General features: G+C 33.5%; 2 protein-coding genes across 3 annotated transcripts; one reads left to right on the forward strand and one right to left on the reverse strand.

Annotated features, from left to right (window-relative positions):
- Positions 1 to 86: 86 nt before the first annotated feature.
- On the forward strand, positions 87 to 4,726 carry LOC107821077 (histidine-containing phosphotransfer protein 4). 2 transcript variants are annotated; one of them, XM_016647479.2, is made up of 6 exons: positions 87 to 245; positions 1,099 to 1,229; positions 1,677 to 1,745; positions 3,552 to 3,623; positions 4,052 to 4,124; positions 4,503 to 4,726. In XM_016647479.2, the coding sequence occupies exons 1-6, from the start codon at positions 189 to 191 to the stop codon at positions 4,530 to 4,532; spliced, it is 432 nt and encodes a 143-aa protein (XP_016502965.1). In that variant the 5' UTR covers positions 87 to 188; the 3' UTR covers positions 4,533 to 4,726. The 2 variants fall into 2 exon arrangements, with proteins under 2 accessions (XP_016502965.1, XP_016502966.1); XM_016647480.2 differs by lacking the exon at positions 1,677 to 1,745.
- A 1,818-nt stretch (positions 4,727 to 6,544) lies between these two features.
- Positions 6,545 to 17,005, reverse strand: LOC107821076 (cell division control protein 2 homolog). Its single transcript, XM_016647476.2, has 9 exons — positions 16,846 to 17,005; positions 15,391 to 15,422; positions 15,124 to 15,308; positions 14,369 to 14,489; positions 13,917 to 14,090; positions 13,367 to 13,530; positions 7,826 to 7,913; positions 7,654 to 7,707; positions 6,545 to 6,871 (listed from the first exon to the last, which is right to left on the reverse strand). Exons 2-9 carry the CDS (start codon positions 15,397 to 15,399, stop codon positions 6,782 to 6,784), a joined length of 885 nt encoding a protein of 294 aa, XP_016502962.2. The 5' UTR covers positions 15,400 to 15,422; positions 16,846 to 17,005; the 3' UTR covers positions 6,545 to 6,781.
- Positions 17,006 to 20,258: the final 3,253 nt, after the last annotated feature.

Genomic DNA, 20,258 nt, shown 5'->3' on the forward strand with positions numbered 1-20,258 from the left:
TGTCGAATTATTAAAATATGGACCACTTTATATCAATCTTTTTCCTCTTTGAATTTTCTTGCTTTCTTTCCCTATATATACATACAACGGCAGCCTTTAGATTGAGTATGGTATAGCCCCTTTGTATTCTACAAAGAGATATATAGTCTTTACATTCAGTTCCCATTCCTTTTCTCGTAAACCAAAAAATGGAGAACCAAAAGCAACGCCAAGCTGCTTACTTGAGGAGAAGCCTCTTCGATCAGGTCATATTATTATTTATTTGGTTGCTTAAATTTCTCAGAATAATTTAACTTATATACATTAACAATGTATTTAACCCCGTTACATTAAGTTATTAATTTACTCTACTTCTTTGAGTTATCTTATTAGACATACTAAAAATAATGTCATGCTGTCGTAAGTAACTTAACATGAATTTTATGGTTCTTTCATATATGTTTTATTTAATTGAATGGACTATTTGATTCTCAATAATACCTTAATTGGGTACACACAAGAAATAGGCTCATTCAGTAGCCTTTTGATCAATTTCTTGTGGAGTCAAACTCTCATTAGTACGAGTTAAAGGAATGGACCTCTCATCTTGGATGTCCATATAAAGAACACGACAAGCATAAATACCCGCTTTAACTTTTATTCTAACGGACTATATCGAAAGAATATGCAATGATTCTTCCCCGAAATCCCAACGACATGGTAATAAATAATTATCTATTGTGCATGGGTGCACAAAAAATGTTCAGTGAGTTTGCGTTTTATCACGTACAAATCAAAAACTATATACGCTCGGAGGGATTGGCTGAGTAGGGTGGGTGAGTGGTTTCTCTTACCAGCAGTCTTCTCAGTCATAGCTCGTCGCACCGGACTTGTCTAGTATGGTTTATATTTTCTCTGTAGTTTGTGAGCTATTGCACAGTGAGCAAATTACCCAATACACACGCCAAGAATAGCGGCTAAAAAACTATTTGTAGTCAACCAACTAATTGTATTGAATGTATAATTAAAGATATTTTACATTGTTAGTGAATAAAACTTAAAATTATTTTATTTATTATAAAGGTGTATAACTTTGATTAACTCGTACAACTTATGCAGGGATACGTTGATGACCAATTTATTCATCTTGAGGAATTGCAAGATGATGCAAACCCTAACTTTGTTGAAGAAGTTGTCAATCTATTTTACACCGATTCAGCCAGATTGATTCGCAATATTGAACTTGCACTGTAAGAAGTTTCAAAATATAATTTTATATATGATTATCATAAAATAATGAAATTCTACTTTGAAATGCAGCATTCTTTTTATATATCACAAAAATTAAAATACGTAGATAAATGCTAAATCAGGTCCTGAAAATCACGCATAGGCCTCCATATGTATAGAGTTGGCATATAGGTATAGGAATGTCGGTTTATATTGCGCGAACTCTTCAAAATAATGTCGTACTCATGCGGATCTTTCAAAAATACATTATTTTTGAAGGATCCGGCATGCACTCGACGACATTTTCAGAAAGTCCGAACAACATAGATATTAGTAACCTAGAAAACGAGTTTTTTTAAATGATTAACAATATTTCATGTTGGAAAATATGTACAAATGTACATGTATAATACTATAATTAGTCATTGGCCAAATTAATATTTAGTTCTTTCATTTGTTCCAAGCAGGGAAAATGGACCTTATGATTTTACAAGACTGGATAATATGATGTACCAATTCAAGGGTAGTAGCTCAAGGTATGTGTTCAAGCTCACAAGAACACATACAGTATTTCTATTTCACTTTACGTGACACCTTTTCATGGAAAAATTTCAGAAATAGCCAGATTTATAACTGGTAATTAAAAAATTATTATTATTTTTAAAGTAATCGAAATTTAGTCACTTTTACATGTTAAAGATAATATGCTAGAAGTTTATATTCAGGAGCTCCAAAATCCAGCATATTTTGCTGTAACTTTCCGTGTTTCAGCTAAAATAACGGCTATTTTTCTATAATTTTGCAAATATTGGCTATTTTTTATTACCGGTTTAAAAACCGGTTAGCCCGTGCTATTTTTATTTTTTAGTCTGTTTCAAAAACACTAATATATTTTCTAAATCCGAAAAAAATGATGTTACACTTCCTATAGTATTATGATATGTTTAAGATCACAAGTTTTCAAAAAATTATTTTTTTCAAAACTTCGTGTCGATGCAAACTAAATAATATAAATTAAAATAATAATTATTTTTGCACTTACGTGATTTTAGACTTTGAGCTTACTTTTCTTTTTGCAGAATATAACAAAAAGATAGAAAAGTTTAATGAATCTATTTGGGTCCACATTTGGACCTCTATTTGAAAATAGTCAAACTACAAAAGTGTGTGAATAATGATCAAACATTTATTGGGTAGGGTTGAAGCGGGAGTAGAGCTAGGTGGGCGGAATGAGACGATTTCTTTGGTTAAAAATTATATTATATATATAAGGTTAATTTTTTTTTTTATGTATATATATTAGGTATTGAATTCCCTTAAATTTTTTGTATATTTACATTTTTTTTATTTTTTGAATCCTCTTGTTAAAAATTCTGCTTCCATTAGTTGAAGATCCAATTTCTATTTCTCATATTCCATTTAGACTTTCTTATCATATTGCATGTTTCTCAAATCTCATTTTTCTTCTCCTTTTTTTCTTCACCTCAAATTTATAAGCTTCATTTCCCCAACATTTTAAGGACCCGTTTGTTCATATAAAAAATCAAAAAAAAAAAAAATTCAAAATGTGTTTGTCCATGAAATTTTACAAGTTTTTTAAAAAAATTCGAAAATGAATTTTTCAAAAATCACTTTTTCAAAATTTTCAAAAAACATTTCCCCACTCACAAAACTATAGCATTTTTCAAGTGAAATATATGTCCAAACATAATTTCAAATTTCAAATACCATTTTTCAACTTAACTCCAAATATTACTTCTTCTTTTTTTCAAAAATTACAATTTTTATGTTCAAACGCCTGCTAAGTGTTTTATAACAAAAATAGTAACTTAACTTTACCAAAAAGGCAACTGAGCTGACTATTCTTCTTTCTTTTTTCGCAGAATATATAGTTGCTTTTCCACTTTGAATCATTTAGAATATCCTTATCTTAAGCAACAAAACAAAAGTACTAATTCTTTTCCTCGATTCCTAGACAAAATATATAATTGTATAAGTGGAGAATCTAATCAATTGGGAGTTCGTATCACGACTTTTTCTAAGATTATGTATGCTTCATTTTCATGCATATCTACTACATATTTTATCATTGAGAAATTTCACTTTCTCAAAATTGTTATTAAAATGTTGTTTTTGACATGTCCTCGACTCAAAAAAACATAGTTACAACAGATAAACAGTATTGCTTATTGCGTGTAATCTCCGAAAATAGAACCCCATTTGTTCATTCTCCTAAGCTTAAACATCTCGATCTATAAAACTAACAATACCTTTAATTAGTATATGTGTATTTCTTTTTTCCAAATGAAGTATAATATATAACATTAGAACTTTTGTTGCAGCATTGGTGCCAAAAGAGTAAAAAGACAATGTTGTCAGTTTCAGGAATACTGTATTGCCAAAAATATAGAAGGGTAAAATTTCTTTGCCTCCTCCTCCTTCTACTTCTAGTTTTTTCATTAAGATTTATGTCGTTGGAACTCTCCAATATTGTTATTGTGTCTGTGTCAGATCCTCCAAAAATACACTATTTTTTTGGAGGGTTCGACACGCAACAACATTTTGAAAAGTCTGAGCAGCAACATAGACCAAGACAATGAATATTTCAAAATCGGCGATTTTCATTCAAGTTGAAGTTGTTCATACAGTCAAACCTCTCTATAACAGCCTTGTTTGTTCCGAATATTTTTGGATGTTATAGAGAACATATATTATAACATAACATGAAAATTGGTTCCGGAAAAAGCTTGATTTTTATAGTTAAGTGTTGTTATATAGTTATGCTGTCATAGATAGGTCTGACTGTATATTCTAGTATTATTATTAATGGACCAAATTGCAGGTGCAAGAACACATTCCAAGGAGTGAAGCAAGAGCACGCTACTCTAAAGACTAAGCTTGAATCTTACTTTCAGGTATATCTCTCTTGTCTTTAAATATTTTGCGCACCCTTAATTAAGAAAGACGTTTAATAGCGGTAACTACAAGAAAAGTAGTGGAATGTTAATTAAGTAAGATCTTTAAAGAGAGATAAAGAGTAGTTTAGATAAATATTAGAATAGTATTAGAACAGTCAGGTGAATCTGAAAAAAAAAATGGTGATAAATGTTTCTTATTAACGAAAAATAATATAGACCGGAGATAGCATTTCCTATATATTTGCATTTATATATTTTCACGACCGAGTAATGAATTTAGTGATAATTTGTCTTAAAATCTTGGATCTCTCTATATATACGTTTACCATCCATGTTTATAGCTTCTAATTTTTCCTTTTTCCATTTTTAAACTAGATGGCAAGAGAAGGTTCCCTATATGTTTGATGTCGAAAGCAGCATCAGATTCAAGCAGCTGATATATCCAAAATCCATATATATTATATTGCTCCAAAGAAATGATCATATATAGGATCTTCTTATCATGAAATAATGTACCATGGCACTGAAAAAATGTCAGCCATTCTGTAGTATAAAATCCGTCAGTACTTATTAATGCAAAGCTCGTGGTTTCAATACAAGAGTTCTTATATGTTTATGTAAATACATTTTTTCTAGCAACATATATGTATATCTACAATAGGTAAAATATGTATATATTTATAATAGGTCAACACAGCTCGAGAATAATACAAAATACATATCACAAACCAGGGGCGGCCCAACTTCATCGGAGGCCTAAAATAAAATCTTAATAAGAGGCCTTAATATATATATATATATATATATATATATATATATATATATATATATATATATAATTTAATGAACATCATTTTTAAAAAAATTAGACAAGTGAGGATGTGGAATTAAAAAAAATGAGAACTTAGTTTTATAAAGTACAGAAAATTAAATGAATTTAACGTTGATTACATCACAACTGAAATGGGAGAACCTAGAAAACATAAGTGACTCCTTTATTTTAGTAAGTCCCTTTCTATATTTTTACCATTAATGAGATGATTTCTAGCCCAAAAATTTCTATGATTTATTTAAGATTACAAGTTTCAAAAGCCTTCCTTTATTTCATAAAATACATGTCCAGTCAAACACTTTCATATAAATTGAGACGGAAAGAGTATAATTTATGTAAGGAAAATAAATAATAAGTTAGATTATTAGATATAGTTACGTGACCAACTAATGAATAGAGAAATATAATTAAGTAAAAAAAGATTGACAGAAAACTATTTTAGTTATATTAATTAGAGGAAGAAATCGAGTTATTAAAAATTAATATGACAATAAAGAAATAAATTTATCAATAATAAATGATAATTATATAAATAATATACTACTATATATAGAAAAATACTAGTAATTTTGGGGCCCTTAAATATTTGGGGCCTAAAGCAAGTGTTTCACTTGCTTTAGGGTTGGGCCGCCCCTGTGTGACCGTACCTCGCTATATATATATATATATATATATATATATATATATATATATATATATATGTGTGTGTGTGTGTGTGTGTGTGTGTGTGTAGAATTTCAGACTCAAACTCACTTACAAGTCAAAGTGTTGGTTTGCATTGCTTCTCTGGGTTAAAATCTACATATTTCTTGATTTCGAGTTTAAATTGGAAATTGGAGACATAAATATGTGATTAATATCGTATATATGCATTCCATTTCGAGATATATTTCACTGGTTAATCTACTGTTATATACTTTATTTTAATTCCTCTATTCTTCTTTTTAAAATCTTTTTACGTTTATTATTTTGGAATAATCCACGACACTTACGTTTTAATGCGTTTAACGAGGAAACGTTCATCTTCACTTAGACAGATGCAAATCCCCTAATTAAGGGTTTAGAATTCTTAATTCTAGAAAATTTCTTGTTGTTTAATTTAATTGACTCTTGTAATCCTACCAAATGACAATTTTAATCAATTTCCCATCTTTATTTACAACCAAAAATAAACTGAGGCTAGGCAGAGAATACTGCTAATACTTATCCCTAGTTTTAGTTCCAACATTTTTAATTAAAAAAAAAAAGACGAGACACAATCGGAACAAATTCAAAATAGCCACTTTTCAGCCCCTCGAATTGAAATAAATAGCCACTGCCTGGAGTTTCAAATTCACAAGTGAAACTCCAAAATAGTAATTATTTTTCAAAAACATAGCCGAGTGGCCAGTGGGCGCTATTTCTACTGATAGAAGTCGTGAGCAATATTTTGCACTCGTCAGTTCTTATGACAAATTCAACTCTGGAAATTTGAGAAGAAAATACACCAATTTCGAAACCATTTTGCATCAACCTGAAGACAGATAATGAATGTTCTTTAATTCCACTACCAAACTATGCAAAAAACTTAAAGGCTGCACACCAATTCAACAATACACTGCATATTCTTGTGAATAATATGATTCTTATTCATATTTGGCTTGTTTTTAAAAAGTTTATTATCCAACCAATTTTTTAATGGATAACTGTTTTCTTTTAACCATTCTGCTGCCACTGATAAATGATAAAAGCGCTAAAGATCACACAAACTTCTCCGAGCAAAACCCTGTAATTAACATACCAAATTAACATTATATAGCATTCGGGATGAAGATGCAAAGCGTCACGGAACACTGGCATTATCCTTGAAATATTCATGCTCAAGGGCACTCTTGGCAGTGATTCTCTTGCTGGGGTCTAAACAGAGCATTTTCTGAGAAAGTAATAAATAAACAAAGAGTAATGAGGCCGTGGATTTTTCAAGCAAAAGATTGAAGTCTGTGCATAACACCTACTCATTATCCACATACTAAAGGAGAAAAGCACCAAGTCTTTTATGTATTCTGCTACATGAAAAACGTTGATTTGCATGGAAACTAGTGCTACCAAAAATGCCTCGTGCGCGTCCTCCAAAAATGGACTACTTTTGGAGGATCCGACACACATCAACGACATATTTGGAGAGTCCGAGCAACATAGGTCCTCAACCCAATAGGTGTTCACCAAATATAATTCAAAAAAAAAAAGGAAAAATAGAGAGAGAGATAAAGAGAGACATGAAGGAAAGAGAAGCAAAGGTCCTCGACAAAAGGACATTTATTTACTTCATCTCTTACGACTATGAATACCTGCAAACTCAAAGACTACTTATAACTTTTCTAGATGTGAATGCCTATAGTAATTTCACTGGATTTTCTCAGAAGAAAACCAAGCAGAAAGGCTGGAGTTTAATTTAGAATAGAAGAAAGCTTCATATTCACAAGATGTATATATCATTTAGAAGAAGGGGAGCCTTGGATCCATGGTAAAGTAGTCTCTGTGTGATCTATTGTTCACATGTTCGAGCTGTGTAAGCAGCCACTAATGCTTGCATTAGGGTAGGCTGTCTACATTACACCCTGGGGTGCGTCTCTTCCCCGGACCCTGCACTAATGCGAGATGCTTTGTGCACCAGGCTGCCCCTTTTTGCATATATCATTTAGAAAGCAAACTTACACCAAAGAGATCAAGTCCTGCTGCATCAAGACTCGGGACTACAGTTGCCAAATCCTGCAATGTAATGAGCTTCAATTAAGCTTTTATTTAAGATGTGATAATATTGGCAGGAGAATCAGGCTAGTACTAGGGTGAAAAAAAAAAGGAAAAATATTGAGAAACTCTAGATTACCTTTGGAGTCCATTTGGGAAAGGAAGATTTAAACTCAGGCAAAGATGTCACTCCAGGCCATGTATTCTCATTTGGAGTACCCACCACTCTTCATACAGAGAAATAGTAGAGAATCATGACATAAATGAAAATATTTAATAACATAAAACACAAGGAAACAAAGATATCGGGTATCTATTTTTCAAGAAATCTCACAAATATTCTTTTGGTATACTGCAATATAATCTCTATGCATATGTAAAAACACAGTGTGTGTGGAGAGAGGGAGAGAGTCATAAACTGTACTACAAACTCAATCTTTAAACCTTCTCTCAATCTAACAATCCCATAGAGAGAGTTGATTATAAAACTTAATAATTAATTGATTATTATGTCTTTCAGCACAAAGAAATGAAGATTACACACAAGTATTGGACATGATGCTACTGGGAATTCCGTGTACAAAGAAGTGATTTCAAGGCCACAAAGCATCTCTGCAGAGCTGTTCATATATATATATATTGAATACAAAGGGTAAGGGAAGTAGGTAATGTAGTACAATACAAATCAAACTCTTAAGTCCTACAAGTACATGGACTAGGAGTCCTAATCCGCCCCCTCAATCTGGACGTATTGAAATAACTGACAAATTGTCACGCAAAAGACAATAACGGGAAGAGGATTAACAATCAATATGTTTAGAACGATCATGGAATACGGGGTTATGAGACATGTATGTTGAGCTGACATTGTCACACAATACTCGAATCGGTTCACGAAGATAAAGGCCAAGTTCACGAAGAACATGACGAATCCAAGAAGTTTCAGCTACAGTATATGCAATAGCTCTATACTCTGCCTCTGTAGACGATCTTGAAACTGTCGGTTGTTTCTTCGCACGCCAAGAGATGAGATTGGAACCCAAGAAAATTACAAACCCAGTAGTAGAACGCCTGCTATCGGGGCATCCAGCCCAATCAGCATCCGAATAAGAAATCACCAATGAATTGGATGAAGAAGCACGCAAAAACAGTCCATGCAAAATAGTACCCTGTAAGTACCTAAAAATACGCTTCACACACTGCAAATGAGTAGTACGCGATTCATGCATAAACTGAGAAACAACATTCACAGCATAGGCAATATCAGGACGAGTCAAAGTTAAGTATTGAAGAGCACCCACCATGCTCCTATATTCACTAGGATCTAAAAGTAACTCACCATCCATAAGAGAAATAGAAGTACGAGAAGCTAGAGGTGTGAGAACTGGCTTACAAGTATGCATGTGAAACTTAAGGAGCATGTCTGAAATATATTTCTGTTGAGATAAATGAAGACCACCAGATGAGCGAACAACTTGTACACCAAGAAAATAATGAAGATCGCCTAAGTCTTTCATGGCAAACTGAAGGGAAAGAAGACTAATGAACTGATCAAGGATACATGAACAACTACCAGTTAGAATAATATCATCAACATAAAGCAGTAGGATAAGAATACCTGATGATGAACGGCGAACAAACATAGAGGTATCAGATTTGCTACAAATAAAACCTTGAGAAAGAAGAAATGTACTAAAGCGATGAAACCATGCACGCGGGGCCTGTTTTAAACCATAAATGGCTTTGGTCAATTTGCAAACATGGTGAGGAAATTCAGGATGAATAAAACCAGGAGGTTGTTTCATAAATACTTCCTCAGTAAGAACACCATGTAAAAAGGCATTTTTAACATCTAATTGGCGAATAGGCCAAGAAAAAGAAACAGCAAGTAGTAGCTCGAACAACAGGACTAAAAGTCTCATGGTAATCAACACCAGGTTGCTGATGAAAGCCCTGTGCTACAAGACGAGCTTTGTACCGCTCAATAAACCCATATGAATTATATTTAATACGATAAACCCACTTACAACCGACCAAGTTCATGTGAGGTTGAAAAGGAACAAGTACCCAAGTTTTATTTTCCAAAAGCGCATTAAACTCATCTGCCATAGCTTGTTGCCACTTAGGATTTTTCACAGCCTGAGAGAAACAAGAGGGCTCAATATCACGAAGAGTAGCACTCAATGAAAATACCTTCTTAGGTTTAGAAATTCCAGATTTAAAACGAGTTTGCATTGGATGAGATGTAATGATAGATGTGGAAGCAGAAGAAGTAGTAGTGTGAGACAAGCTAGGTAAAGACGGTGAAAGATCAGTAGAGTGTGACTCACTGGATGGATCAGTAAGTGATGTCGGAGTGATTGTGGTAGAACAAGGAGAAGAGGAAGGAGAATTTGAGGAAGGAGGGTCAGAGGAAGCCACAAAAGAGTTATGCGGGACAGAAAGTTGTGTAGGTAATAAGGGTGATGTAACCACAAGAGGATCTGAAGAGTGGGATGAGGAAGAGACATGTGAAGGACAAGACATGGTAGCGTATGGGAACACTGACTCATGAAATACAACATGACGACTAGCATACACACGACCTGATTTAGGATCTTGACAACGATATCCTTAAGAGTTAGATGCATAACCAAGAAAGATACAGTGAACAGAACGGGGGTGTGAGCTTGTGAGGTACTCGAGCATAAAGGTTAGGGAAGCATTCACAACCAAAGGCTCTAAGAAAATTATAGTCTGGAGGTCTATGAAAAAGTCTTTCAAAAGGAGGGAGTCCTTGTAAATTAGGCGTTGGCAATCTATTAATTGTATAAACAGCATAATAAGCAGCATCAACCCAGAATTGAGGTGGTAAAGTAGCCTCTACAAGAATGGTACGCACCATTTCAATAATGTGTCGATGCTTCCGTTCAGCAACCCCATTTTGTTGAGGAGTGTCCGGACATGACTTGCGAAAGAGAATACCCGAGTTGGAAAAATGTGAGAGCATAGCTTTGTTATCAAATACACCACCTCCTAAGAAAAGTCTTTATTTTAGAGTTAAATACGTTTTCTACTAGTTTTTGAAAAGCACAAAAATGTGTAAAAACTTCTGATTTACTCTTCATAGGGTATAACCATGTAAAACGAGAGAAATCATCAATAAAAATAACATAATATTTAAATCCCAAGTTTGATCAAATTGGCGATTGCCAAACATCTGAGTGAACAATATCTAATGGAAAAGAACTACAGTGATCCACTAAACTAAATGGTAAACGTTGAGATTTTCCTAATCGACAAGGGACACAATCATTATTATAAGAATTAATCAAATTAATGTAAGTGTTTTTCCTAAGACGATCTAAAGTATAAGCTCCACTGTGACCGAAACGACGATGCCAAATATCTCCAGACTGACGTAGAGCAATACATGCTTGAGGATGAGAAGACACTGATGAAGATGCTAGCGGATAAACATCACCCTTACTGGAAGCTTGCAGGAGAGTTTGACCCGAGGCTTTGTCCTTAACAAAAATAGAAGAAGAATCAAAATCGACAGCACAATTGTTATCCTTACACAACTTCTTTACGGAAATTAATTTATGACGAAGTTGAGGAACATGAAATATGGAGCACAAGTGTAATGGACGAGATGTAGAGGGTAACTGAGTATATCCAATGTTTTTAATATTAAGCAAAGTGCCATTTCCGACAAACACACGATCAGAGCCATTATAAGGTGATTTATGCAGAAAATTACCTTCAGATGGGGTCATATGAGCGGACGCAGCAAAGTCAAAGTACCAAGTAGCATCATTTATTTCACCAACAGACATAGTAGCAAAAGACTTAGGAAGATCATTAGCAACAAAAGCATGATTAAATCGATTGGTACAGTGTAATGTAGAGTGACCGGGAGACCCACAAATTTGACAAATGGTAAAAGAAGGATGTGCTCCTAAGACTCCTGCAGATGGTGATGTTGAACTAGCAGATTGTGAATGATATGAAACATGGGACTTACTACCAATACCTGATGAAGACTGTCCATGAAAACCGTTGCGTGAAAAATTATTAGGTGAAGAAACTTGTTGTGATTGACCGCGACCACCAAAGGAGCCTCGACCTCTTCCTCCACGACCCCTTCCTTTAGATGAGTAAGACCGACCTCTACCACGACCCCCTTGAGATATTGATTGATTACCAGAGACAAAAGAGGAGTTAGGAGATACATTCTGGGCAGCAAAGGCTTGATGGGAGACAACAGGGTCTAGTTCTTTGAGGCGTTGCAACCGTTGCTCATGAAGCAAGAGTTTGGTACGAAGTTCTTCAAGAGATAGTTGGCCTGGATAGTGTGTAATGATGCCAACTAGTGTGTCATACTCTCTTCCTAACCCAAGAAGAACATGGTCAATAAAATCTTGAGTAGACACTGGAGAGTTAATTGCCACAAGGGAGTCTGCTATTTTCTTGGCTTCTAGGAGATACTCATCAATAGTCATGGAATCTGATTTGCGCATGGTAGTAAGTTGTCGCTTAAGTTCTATTGATTTAGCTTGACTAGCATCCATAAAACGTCTTTGTAAGGATATCCAAATATCACGTGATGTAGGTAACAAGTGAACATCAACAAGGACCTCGTGAGACAATGTTGCAAACAGCCACGATCGCACACTTTGATCAATTCTGACCCATGAACGATAGAGTGGGTTAACTTGCTGGTTACCAGAGACATCACATAAAAATTGAGTTGGTTGAGGTGTAGAGCCATCTACAAAGCCAAGGAGTTCATGAGAGATCAACACGGAGGTGAATTGAGTACGCCAAGTGAGATAATCTTCAACGGAATTAAGCTTGATAGTCACCAAGTTAGTGACGTTTGGTGCAGCCAATGCCGCGGTAGAATGAAAAGGGGATGGAATTGTTGGTTCTATTATTCCAGCATAAGGTGGGAGAGAAGGCAGACCAATCTGTCCTATAGATGAACCTGGTCGAATACTAGGAGCAACAGAGTGAAGGGGGAAAGAGTGTTGTAATAGAGGCAAAGGAGGAATTGTAACAGATGACGAAATATCCGATATTGATTGCGTAGTTGCAACAGTTGTTGTAGGAAAAGAAAGTGAGACATCTGAAGAATGGGTAGTAAGCGACTGGGAAGCCATAGTAGCGTGAAAGAGGTAAAAGAAAGTGGTAGGACAGTTGGATTGTACTGGACGTCTGATACCATGAACAGAGAAGTGATTTCAAGGCCACAAAGCATCTCTGCAGAGCTGTTCATATATATATATATATTGAATACAAAGGGTAAGGGAAGTAGGTAATGTAGTACAATACAAATCAAACTCTTAAGTCCTACAAGTACATGGACTAGGAGTCCTAATATTCAGAACCATAATCTTTTTAACATTTATGCTCTTCTATTTTGGTTATCCAACCCTTCCTAAGCCTCTTTCTTCTGCCGGCATTCTAATGTTGGTCTGTACCATAACAGCGAGCACTTGAACCTTCCACGACTGTTTCTTTCTAACAACCATTCAATAAAAATGACGGTTTCTTTCTAAAGGAATTGGAATTATCTACGAGGAGGGCAGGGAATATGCAGATAACAAAAATACTCCCTATAAAATAAAGTTGTGTATGTTCACTTTGAGAAGTAACAAAAGGCATTCATTAAAGGACTGGTTGTGTATATTAAAACCTGAAAATCTTGAAAAGTTCGTCAATCTCGGAGTCACCCGGAAACAGGGGCCGCTGGTTCACCATCTCAGCAAATATGCAGCCAACTGACCAAACATCAACAGGAGTAGAGTAGTTTCTTGATCCAAGCAGTATTTCTGGTGCCCTGTACCCTAATGTCACCACCTGAAACAATGAAGTCAACAGTTGAAGGTAAAAAAATAAAAATAAAAAAAGCTCAAAATGTTAGACCAGAAATATGAACTGAGTATCTGCTTTTTAAATGATTGAGAGACAGAAGTGATAATTCGATCACTTTCTTTTTCAGCCAAACAAACAGACAACTTGAGCTATAAGTGGTTAAACAAAAACTTTAGAAGAAAAAGTTGCTCATTTAGAAAGGATGGACCAGATATTAAAGAGAGGCATCAGATGCAATAACAATTTCTGCTCATAGACTAATAACTACTTTCTGGTCAAGTTTGAAATGGAACAACATGAGACAATGGTAATACATGCAATAAGCCTGGTTTGGGGATTTTGTTTCAAAGAGCTGAAAACCATGTGCATACCTCATGAGTGAAAGTTCTAACAGGAATACCAAATGCTCTACCCAATCCAAAATCTGCAAGCTTTAACACATTGGTGCGTGGATTTATCAGCAAGTTCTGAGGCTTCAGATCTCGGTGAAGAAATCTACAAGAATGACAATGCGCAATACCACGGAGCATCTGATACAAAAATGTCTGCAAAATTGGAGATATTACTTCATTGGCCATGAACATGAAGCCTGTGAACCTGACAACTTTACTGTTAGGTGGTGATACTTTCTCACATTGAAAACTCGGATAAAGATAATCATATATTTTAACTATTGTGCTAAGGGTGCATGTGCATCTCCTTCCTCTTTAAATAAGACTACTAAATAATGTCTTGACAAGAATCATAAAGAAGTAATGCTATCGATGAAGCAGCTAAATATAAGAACAAAAGCAACCTCCAAAAGAACATAGATCTTACTCACCTTTACAATACGGAGATCCTTGGAGAATTCAGGACATGAATCCATGTGCTTCTTCAAATCCAAGTCAAGATATTCAAAGACTAGATATAATCGCTTCTCGCTGTGAACCACATCCTGCAACCTATTTCCGAATAATAGATAGTTTTTCGGTCTTAGAGAAGATATGGATAAAAATTTCAAATATAGCTTTTCCCACATATAGAAAGAACAACTCAGTATTGCAACCCAAGTTACTGTTATATACACATTTGGATCTACTCTCTAGTCTCTAACTCCTAATTCAGTCAGCAAAAGCAAGAATGCTGCTCCAGAAATGAACATAACCCAATCACCCACAGCATTATTCATAGTATCCCCCCTCTCTTATCCTCCTTCCATTTAGAGTCGTGATTGCACAAAACTGCAATTTATAGGGTGGACAACAGCTCACACCTACAACAGTACACCCAGGCTCACTCACACACATGTCACTAAAATGCTATCCCGAGCATATCTAAACTTTTGTTTTTCTGTTTGCCAATCATCACAGAAGCACACCTGCTGAAACTTGCAAGTCTTCTCACTCTCACGTTTCAACCACAATTAAATAGAGGATTGGAGCACATTGTGTTGTCACATGTTAAAAGAATCAACCGGCAAACCGTAGCTTATACAATAGATTTATAAGCATAAACAAATAGCAGTTACACTTCCTTTGCAATCACAATCATATAATTCATATTGGTTCTAGATAAACTATAAAGACCATGTTATACCTCACAATGTTTGCATGCTGCATCTCCTTCAAAAGAGAAATTTCTCTAATAGCTGTGCTTGGCACTCCCTCATCTTCTTGCTCCATCCGTATTTTTTTCAGAGCAATAATTTCATTAGTTTCACGAACACGAGCCTTGTACACTACACCGTACGTTCCTTCCCCAATCTTTTCAACTTTTTCATACTGCACGTACCCCCAATATTATCATCCAAAGAAACATACAGTAAATTAGAAGTGACAAAGATAGAGAGGAGTACTCTGTTACCTGGTCCATCTAGGTCAATCTGGATGGACTCTCTGAAAAGAAAAGCAAGATAAAAAAAGTTACATAAATAAGTAAAGCTTCAGACAGCAAAGAGGTAGTAAAAATATTTTCATCAAACTTTACAAGAGAAAATTATCCAACAATTAACATAATCATATTTTCACGACAATGCAAAAGTGAGCAACGTTTTCAAATGGAAACTTCACTATGAAAAAAACAAAACTCAGAAGGTTGTTTTGTCGAGCTGTAGAAGCGAAACATATTTAGTTGGGGTGTGGTGTAGTTGGTTATCACGTCAATTTGACGCATTGTAGTTCTTCAGGTGATGTTTTATGCAAAGCTAATTTGTCCGATCCCTTTGGTATCAAGGCATGATTGATTAATTGACCCTACAACATAAAATACAAAGACAGCGTACGCTTTTCTGCAAGTATCATTTCAACCATATTTTCACTTTAATGCATAACTGAGCGAGGTTTTCAAATGGAAATTTCTCTGTAAGGAAACTGAAAACTTCCAGACAACACTCTTAAGAAAAAAGAAACATGATCCGTTTCAATGCATTTTCATGCTTTTGTGGATAGAGGAAAGTAACCGACTCAATCAACCAACTATGCCTCAATTTCAAATTTTCAGTGTGGGTTACATGAATTCTCTATACCCATTCCGCTCTATTAAGGCCTTTATTTGTTAGGACGGTGGTGTCCGAATCAACTTGCGTGCACCTCGACTATTCTACCAGGTACCGATGTTATCAAAGACGAAAAGCACAAAAAAGCTCTAAGGTCCGTTGGGGCTTTAAGCGCAAATAAAGCGTGGGTTTTAATGAAAAGAGGCGCAACTGGAGATAAAGTAAAAATATTTATATATAGTCTAAGATCAATAATTATAAGCATGAATAACAAATATATGGACAAAGAAATTAAAAACAATTACGATAAAGTAAAATATTAATTATTTAGTGTCGCATTTTCAGGATTACACTCATTGGCAAGAAAAAGTATACCTTGCTCAACATGTTTTGAGCCTCGCCTCGGGGCTTAAGCGCGTTTTAAGCGCCTTTGACAACACTGTCAGGTACCTATTACCTCCTACCAGTTTAGGTACCAGGTAACTCTGTCTACCAACTGTTAGATAAATAGGAGTATTTTTTGTCAATGCTTAAATTTGAACATGAAACATCGTGATTCTCCTCCTACTTTATTGATCACTGTGCCAAACCTTTGGGTGAATTCATCCTACTTTTTGATTATTTTTACAATGTCTATTGTCTCCTATCCATTCTGGGCTTGGAACTGGCTATTCTTTTCAAAGCTAGCATAGCCATAGGCCAGATTTAAAAATAGAAATATCCAATTTAATCAGCACACTATCAGTCGCAAACCACACCAAAACTCAAACAACAGAAGAATTAACGCAAAACATTAATGGACGCGGCGGAGAGGACAAAATCACCGTCGTGAAACGGAGGATCGGGAGATTAGAAGCCGCGGCGGTTGTGGCGGGAGGGAGAGAGCAAATGCCGCCGGAGTTGGACCAGTGAGGGACCGTTTTGGACTTAATAGTCAGCTTTACTCCTTACCGTGAGTAAACTTTTTAAAATGTGAATCCACTCGGTATACCTGTTTAAAACTCCATATACATTTAAAATATTTGTTTTACGTTCAATACTTACTTTATAAAATTTTATTTACTTTTTACAAATATCATTATATATTATTAAATAAATTCCACCTTTTAAGGGATTAGATTATCTCTTGCTCCAACGTGATAATTACTTATAACACTCCATCATCCCAACGAATTAGTATTATACATTTTCACCAAAACATTTGAACCCCAATGATTTCTTGGTCCAAATAAACAACCCTCTCTATTTTTTCTTGTGGCAAGTGGGCGCAGAAGGAAGAAGAATATGAAAATGGAGCATTTGTTTTGTACGAAACAATACCTCTTTGCCATTTATTTGTTGGATGAAGTGATTCATCTTTTTTATTTTTCTCTTATATCTATGTAATCAAAAGTAAAGTTAAAATAAGGTAAAATATTTTAATTTGGGATACAATATCTAAACTACATAAATATTAGAATATACTATTCAAACCAATACACCACACTATTCTAATTAAAATTACAATATTCAAATCAAACATGCTACACTATTCTAATTTGGAATATAATATTCAAATCAAACATACCAAAATATTTTAGTGTGCCATACATTATCCAAACCAAACATACCAAATTACAATTGATTAATGAAGAATATAGTATTCAAACCAACATACTATAATATTCTAATAAAGAATATAATACTCTAATTGGGAATATAATCTTCAAATCAAATATACCATAATAGTCTAATTTGGAATATAGTATTCAAACCAAACATACCACAATATTCTAATTTGAAATACAATATTCATATCAAATATTATTTTATTTATATTTATTGAGTATATATTATTTTACCTGGAATATTAACATTCTTTAATAGTATACAATGATTAGTTTACTGTATTTTTTTATTGTATAGGGGAAGATAAACTTCTATAACGACAAAGGTTCCCATAGTAAAAAAATTGTTTAATGGATAATCTTTTTTTATTCTTTAATTTTGGTCCAAGTTTGAAACGGATGGAATAAGATTTTGAGTAAATTTTCTTTGTGTATATAGCTTCCTTTAATTTAGAGAACATATTTATTAGGTAGTTATTGTCCTTTAACTAATTAGTTATTGTCCTTTAACTAAATAGGTATGTGGAATAACTAATTGATGTGTACTACATGTAATTTTTTAATTGAAGCATAGTGTGTTAAGGGTTCTTTAAAGGGGTATAGCGTGTAACTTCCCCTTTTAAAAAATGGTATAAATATTAGTATCAAATAGTGTGTTTGCATTATTTTAAAAAAAATATATAAGTTGCTGGAAATTATGAATATTTATCTTATTTAGCTAGTTCGATAAATAAAAAAAAGTATGACTTATTGTGATTATGTTTCTGCCAATTACCAAATTATCTCATTGTCTCGGTCTTTCTCTCTCCCTCATCTATCGTTTTTTCTCTTCTATATATTTTTTCTGATTGTAGAGTGTCGTTTTAAAAAAGTCGATGAAGAATAAATGACATTTGAGTAGAAAATTAAAATAGTTCAAATATAATATCGAATGAATTATAATGAGAGAAAAAGAATTATGGTCTTGTTATATTATTTATAAAAATATTATTTATATAAGATAATATTTTAATTATTTTTAAAATTCTAAATATCTAGACTTACAACATATTTAAAATAAATAAGGATTTAAAAGGTAAGAGATTAATGCAACAACAAACCCAATATAATCCCACAAGTAGGGTTTGGGGTGGGTAGATTGTACGCAGACCTTACCCTTACCTTCAAGAAAGCAGAGAATATTATTTTCGGGAGACTTTTGGCTCAAAAAAGGTAAAAAATTAATGAATATTTTACTTTTGACTATTTGTATTTAACTTATACAAAATACTTTTGCTTCCATTTGCCAAATGGGGGTTAGGCAAAATAGGAATTAGCTCGGGGCGAGACATTCGTGAAATGCTCTTGGACTTACGTGAGCGCTCTTGTCTTACAAAGCTGACATCTGAAGCGTCCGGACGTATGCTTGGTATGTTCCCAACGCCATGCAGGCTCATCCCATAATTTTTGTGCAATTGTATGTAATTAGCTTTATAGGTCATCAAAATTTTATTAACAACATTTTGACTTGTCAAAAGCTCTCTTAATTAATTACATTATAAAAGTTGAAAACACTAATATTACATCATGAAAATGAAAAAAAAAAAAATCATGAAAGTGAATTTGATAGAATCTTTAATAAAAATATTCTTCGTGTTTTACCTTTTGTTAGGTCTTCATTTCTCTATTCTTTATATTATTTCTTCAAATATTATTTCCTATACTTTATTTTGTTTGAAAATAATATTTTCATATTTGTAGGTTATGAAACTTATTTAATAGTTAGTGTTTAGTGAATAACAACTTCAATATCTATATTCATTAATGTTCTTTAAGTAATAGATTAGAGTGTTGAATTATTTTTAATTTATTAATAGCTTATGGGAAGCACATAATACTAAATTGTGTTATGTAATTGTGAATTATTATCTTAAAACTATATTCACAAAGAGTTAATCTGTGAATATTTTACTAATTAAAACTATTACTAATATTTTACTCTTAGATCTGAAAGGAGTGCAAAGTGTTTCGAAACTCCACATAGGAGTTTGCAATGAACATCATTTTTTTTAATCGAACTTTTCTTTCTTCTTCTTTTCTTTTCCCCTCTTTGTAATTCTTGTTTTCTTTTGTCCTACATGGCTTAGAAATCTTTTTAATATGATTTGCAATGTTTTTTCTTAAGCTTTTAAACCTAAAAACGTAGTTTTCACGTATTATGATGTGTCATTAATTTTCTTTTACAAATATAGTATACTACATAGTTTAAATAAAAAATATATAAATATTTAGTTGCTTTAAAGTCCTAAATATTAAAGAAATAACTAAATGATTATTATCCTAAACATTAGAGAATTAAAAAATTATTTTGTCCAATATGAAATCTATTTTTAAAGGGTAACAAGGCAAATTAAATTTTGCTAAAGACCTTCGTGTTGTAGTATAGATAAATATAAATATATAGATTTTGCTAACCATGAAGGCAATAGATTAATGTTGTACCCATTTTCTACTTCTCTTACATACCCCTTCCACTTACGGCTTGTTTGGATGGTTGTTACATATTGTATTGTATCGTATTGTTACTTTAAATACGATATTTGTTTTGGTTGTTACTTAAATTTTATTGTATTGTATCATTAAATCTGTCG

Source organism: Nicotiana tabacum, chromosome 19 (assembly GCF_000715075.1).
Source record: "Nicotiana tabacum cultivar K326 chromosome 19, ASM71507v2, whole genome shotgun sequence".
NCBI lineage: Eukaryota > Viridiplantae > Streptophyta > Magnoliopsida > Solanales > Solanaceae > Nicotiana > Nicotiana tabacum.

Excerpts from the sequence above, each read along its gene's own strand:
- LOC107821077 (XM_016647479.2), top strand. The coding sequence starts at position 189 with ATGGAGAACCAAAAGCAACGCCAAGCTGCTTACTTGAGGAGAAGCCTC. Across the intron at positions 1,230-1,676 it reads CGCAATATTGAACTTGCACT|GGAAAATGGACCTTATGATT; the intron begins GTAAGAAGTTTC and ends TGTTCCAAGCAG. Across the intron at positions 1,746-3,551 it reads TTCAAGGGTAGTAGCTCAAG|CATTGGTGCCAAAAGAGTAA; the intron begins GTATGTGTTCAA and ends CTTTTGTTGCAG.
- LOC107821076 (XM_016647476.2), bottom strand. Across the intron at positions 7,708-7,825 it reads TTCCCAAATGGACTCCAAAG|GATTTGGCAACTGTAGTCCC; the intron begins GTAATCTAGAGT and ends ATTACATTGCAG. Across the intron at positions 6,872-7,653 it reads CAGGACTTGATCTCTTTGGT|AAAATGCTCTGTTTAGACCC; the intron begins GTAAGTTTGCTT and ends TTACTTTCTCAG.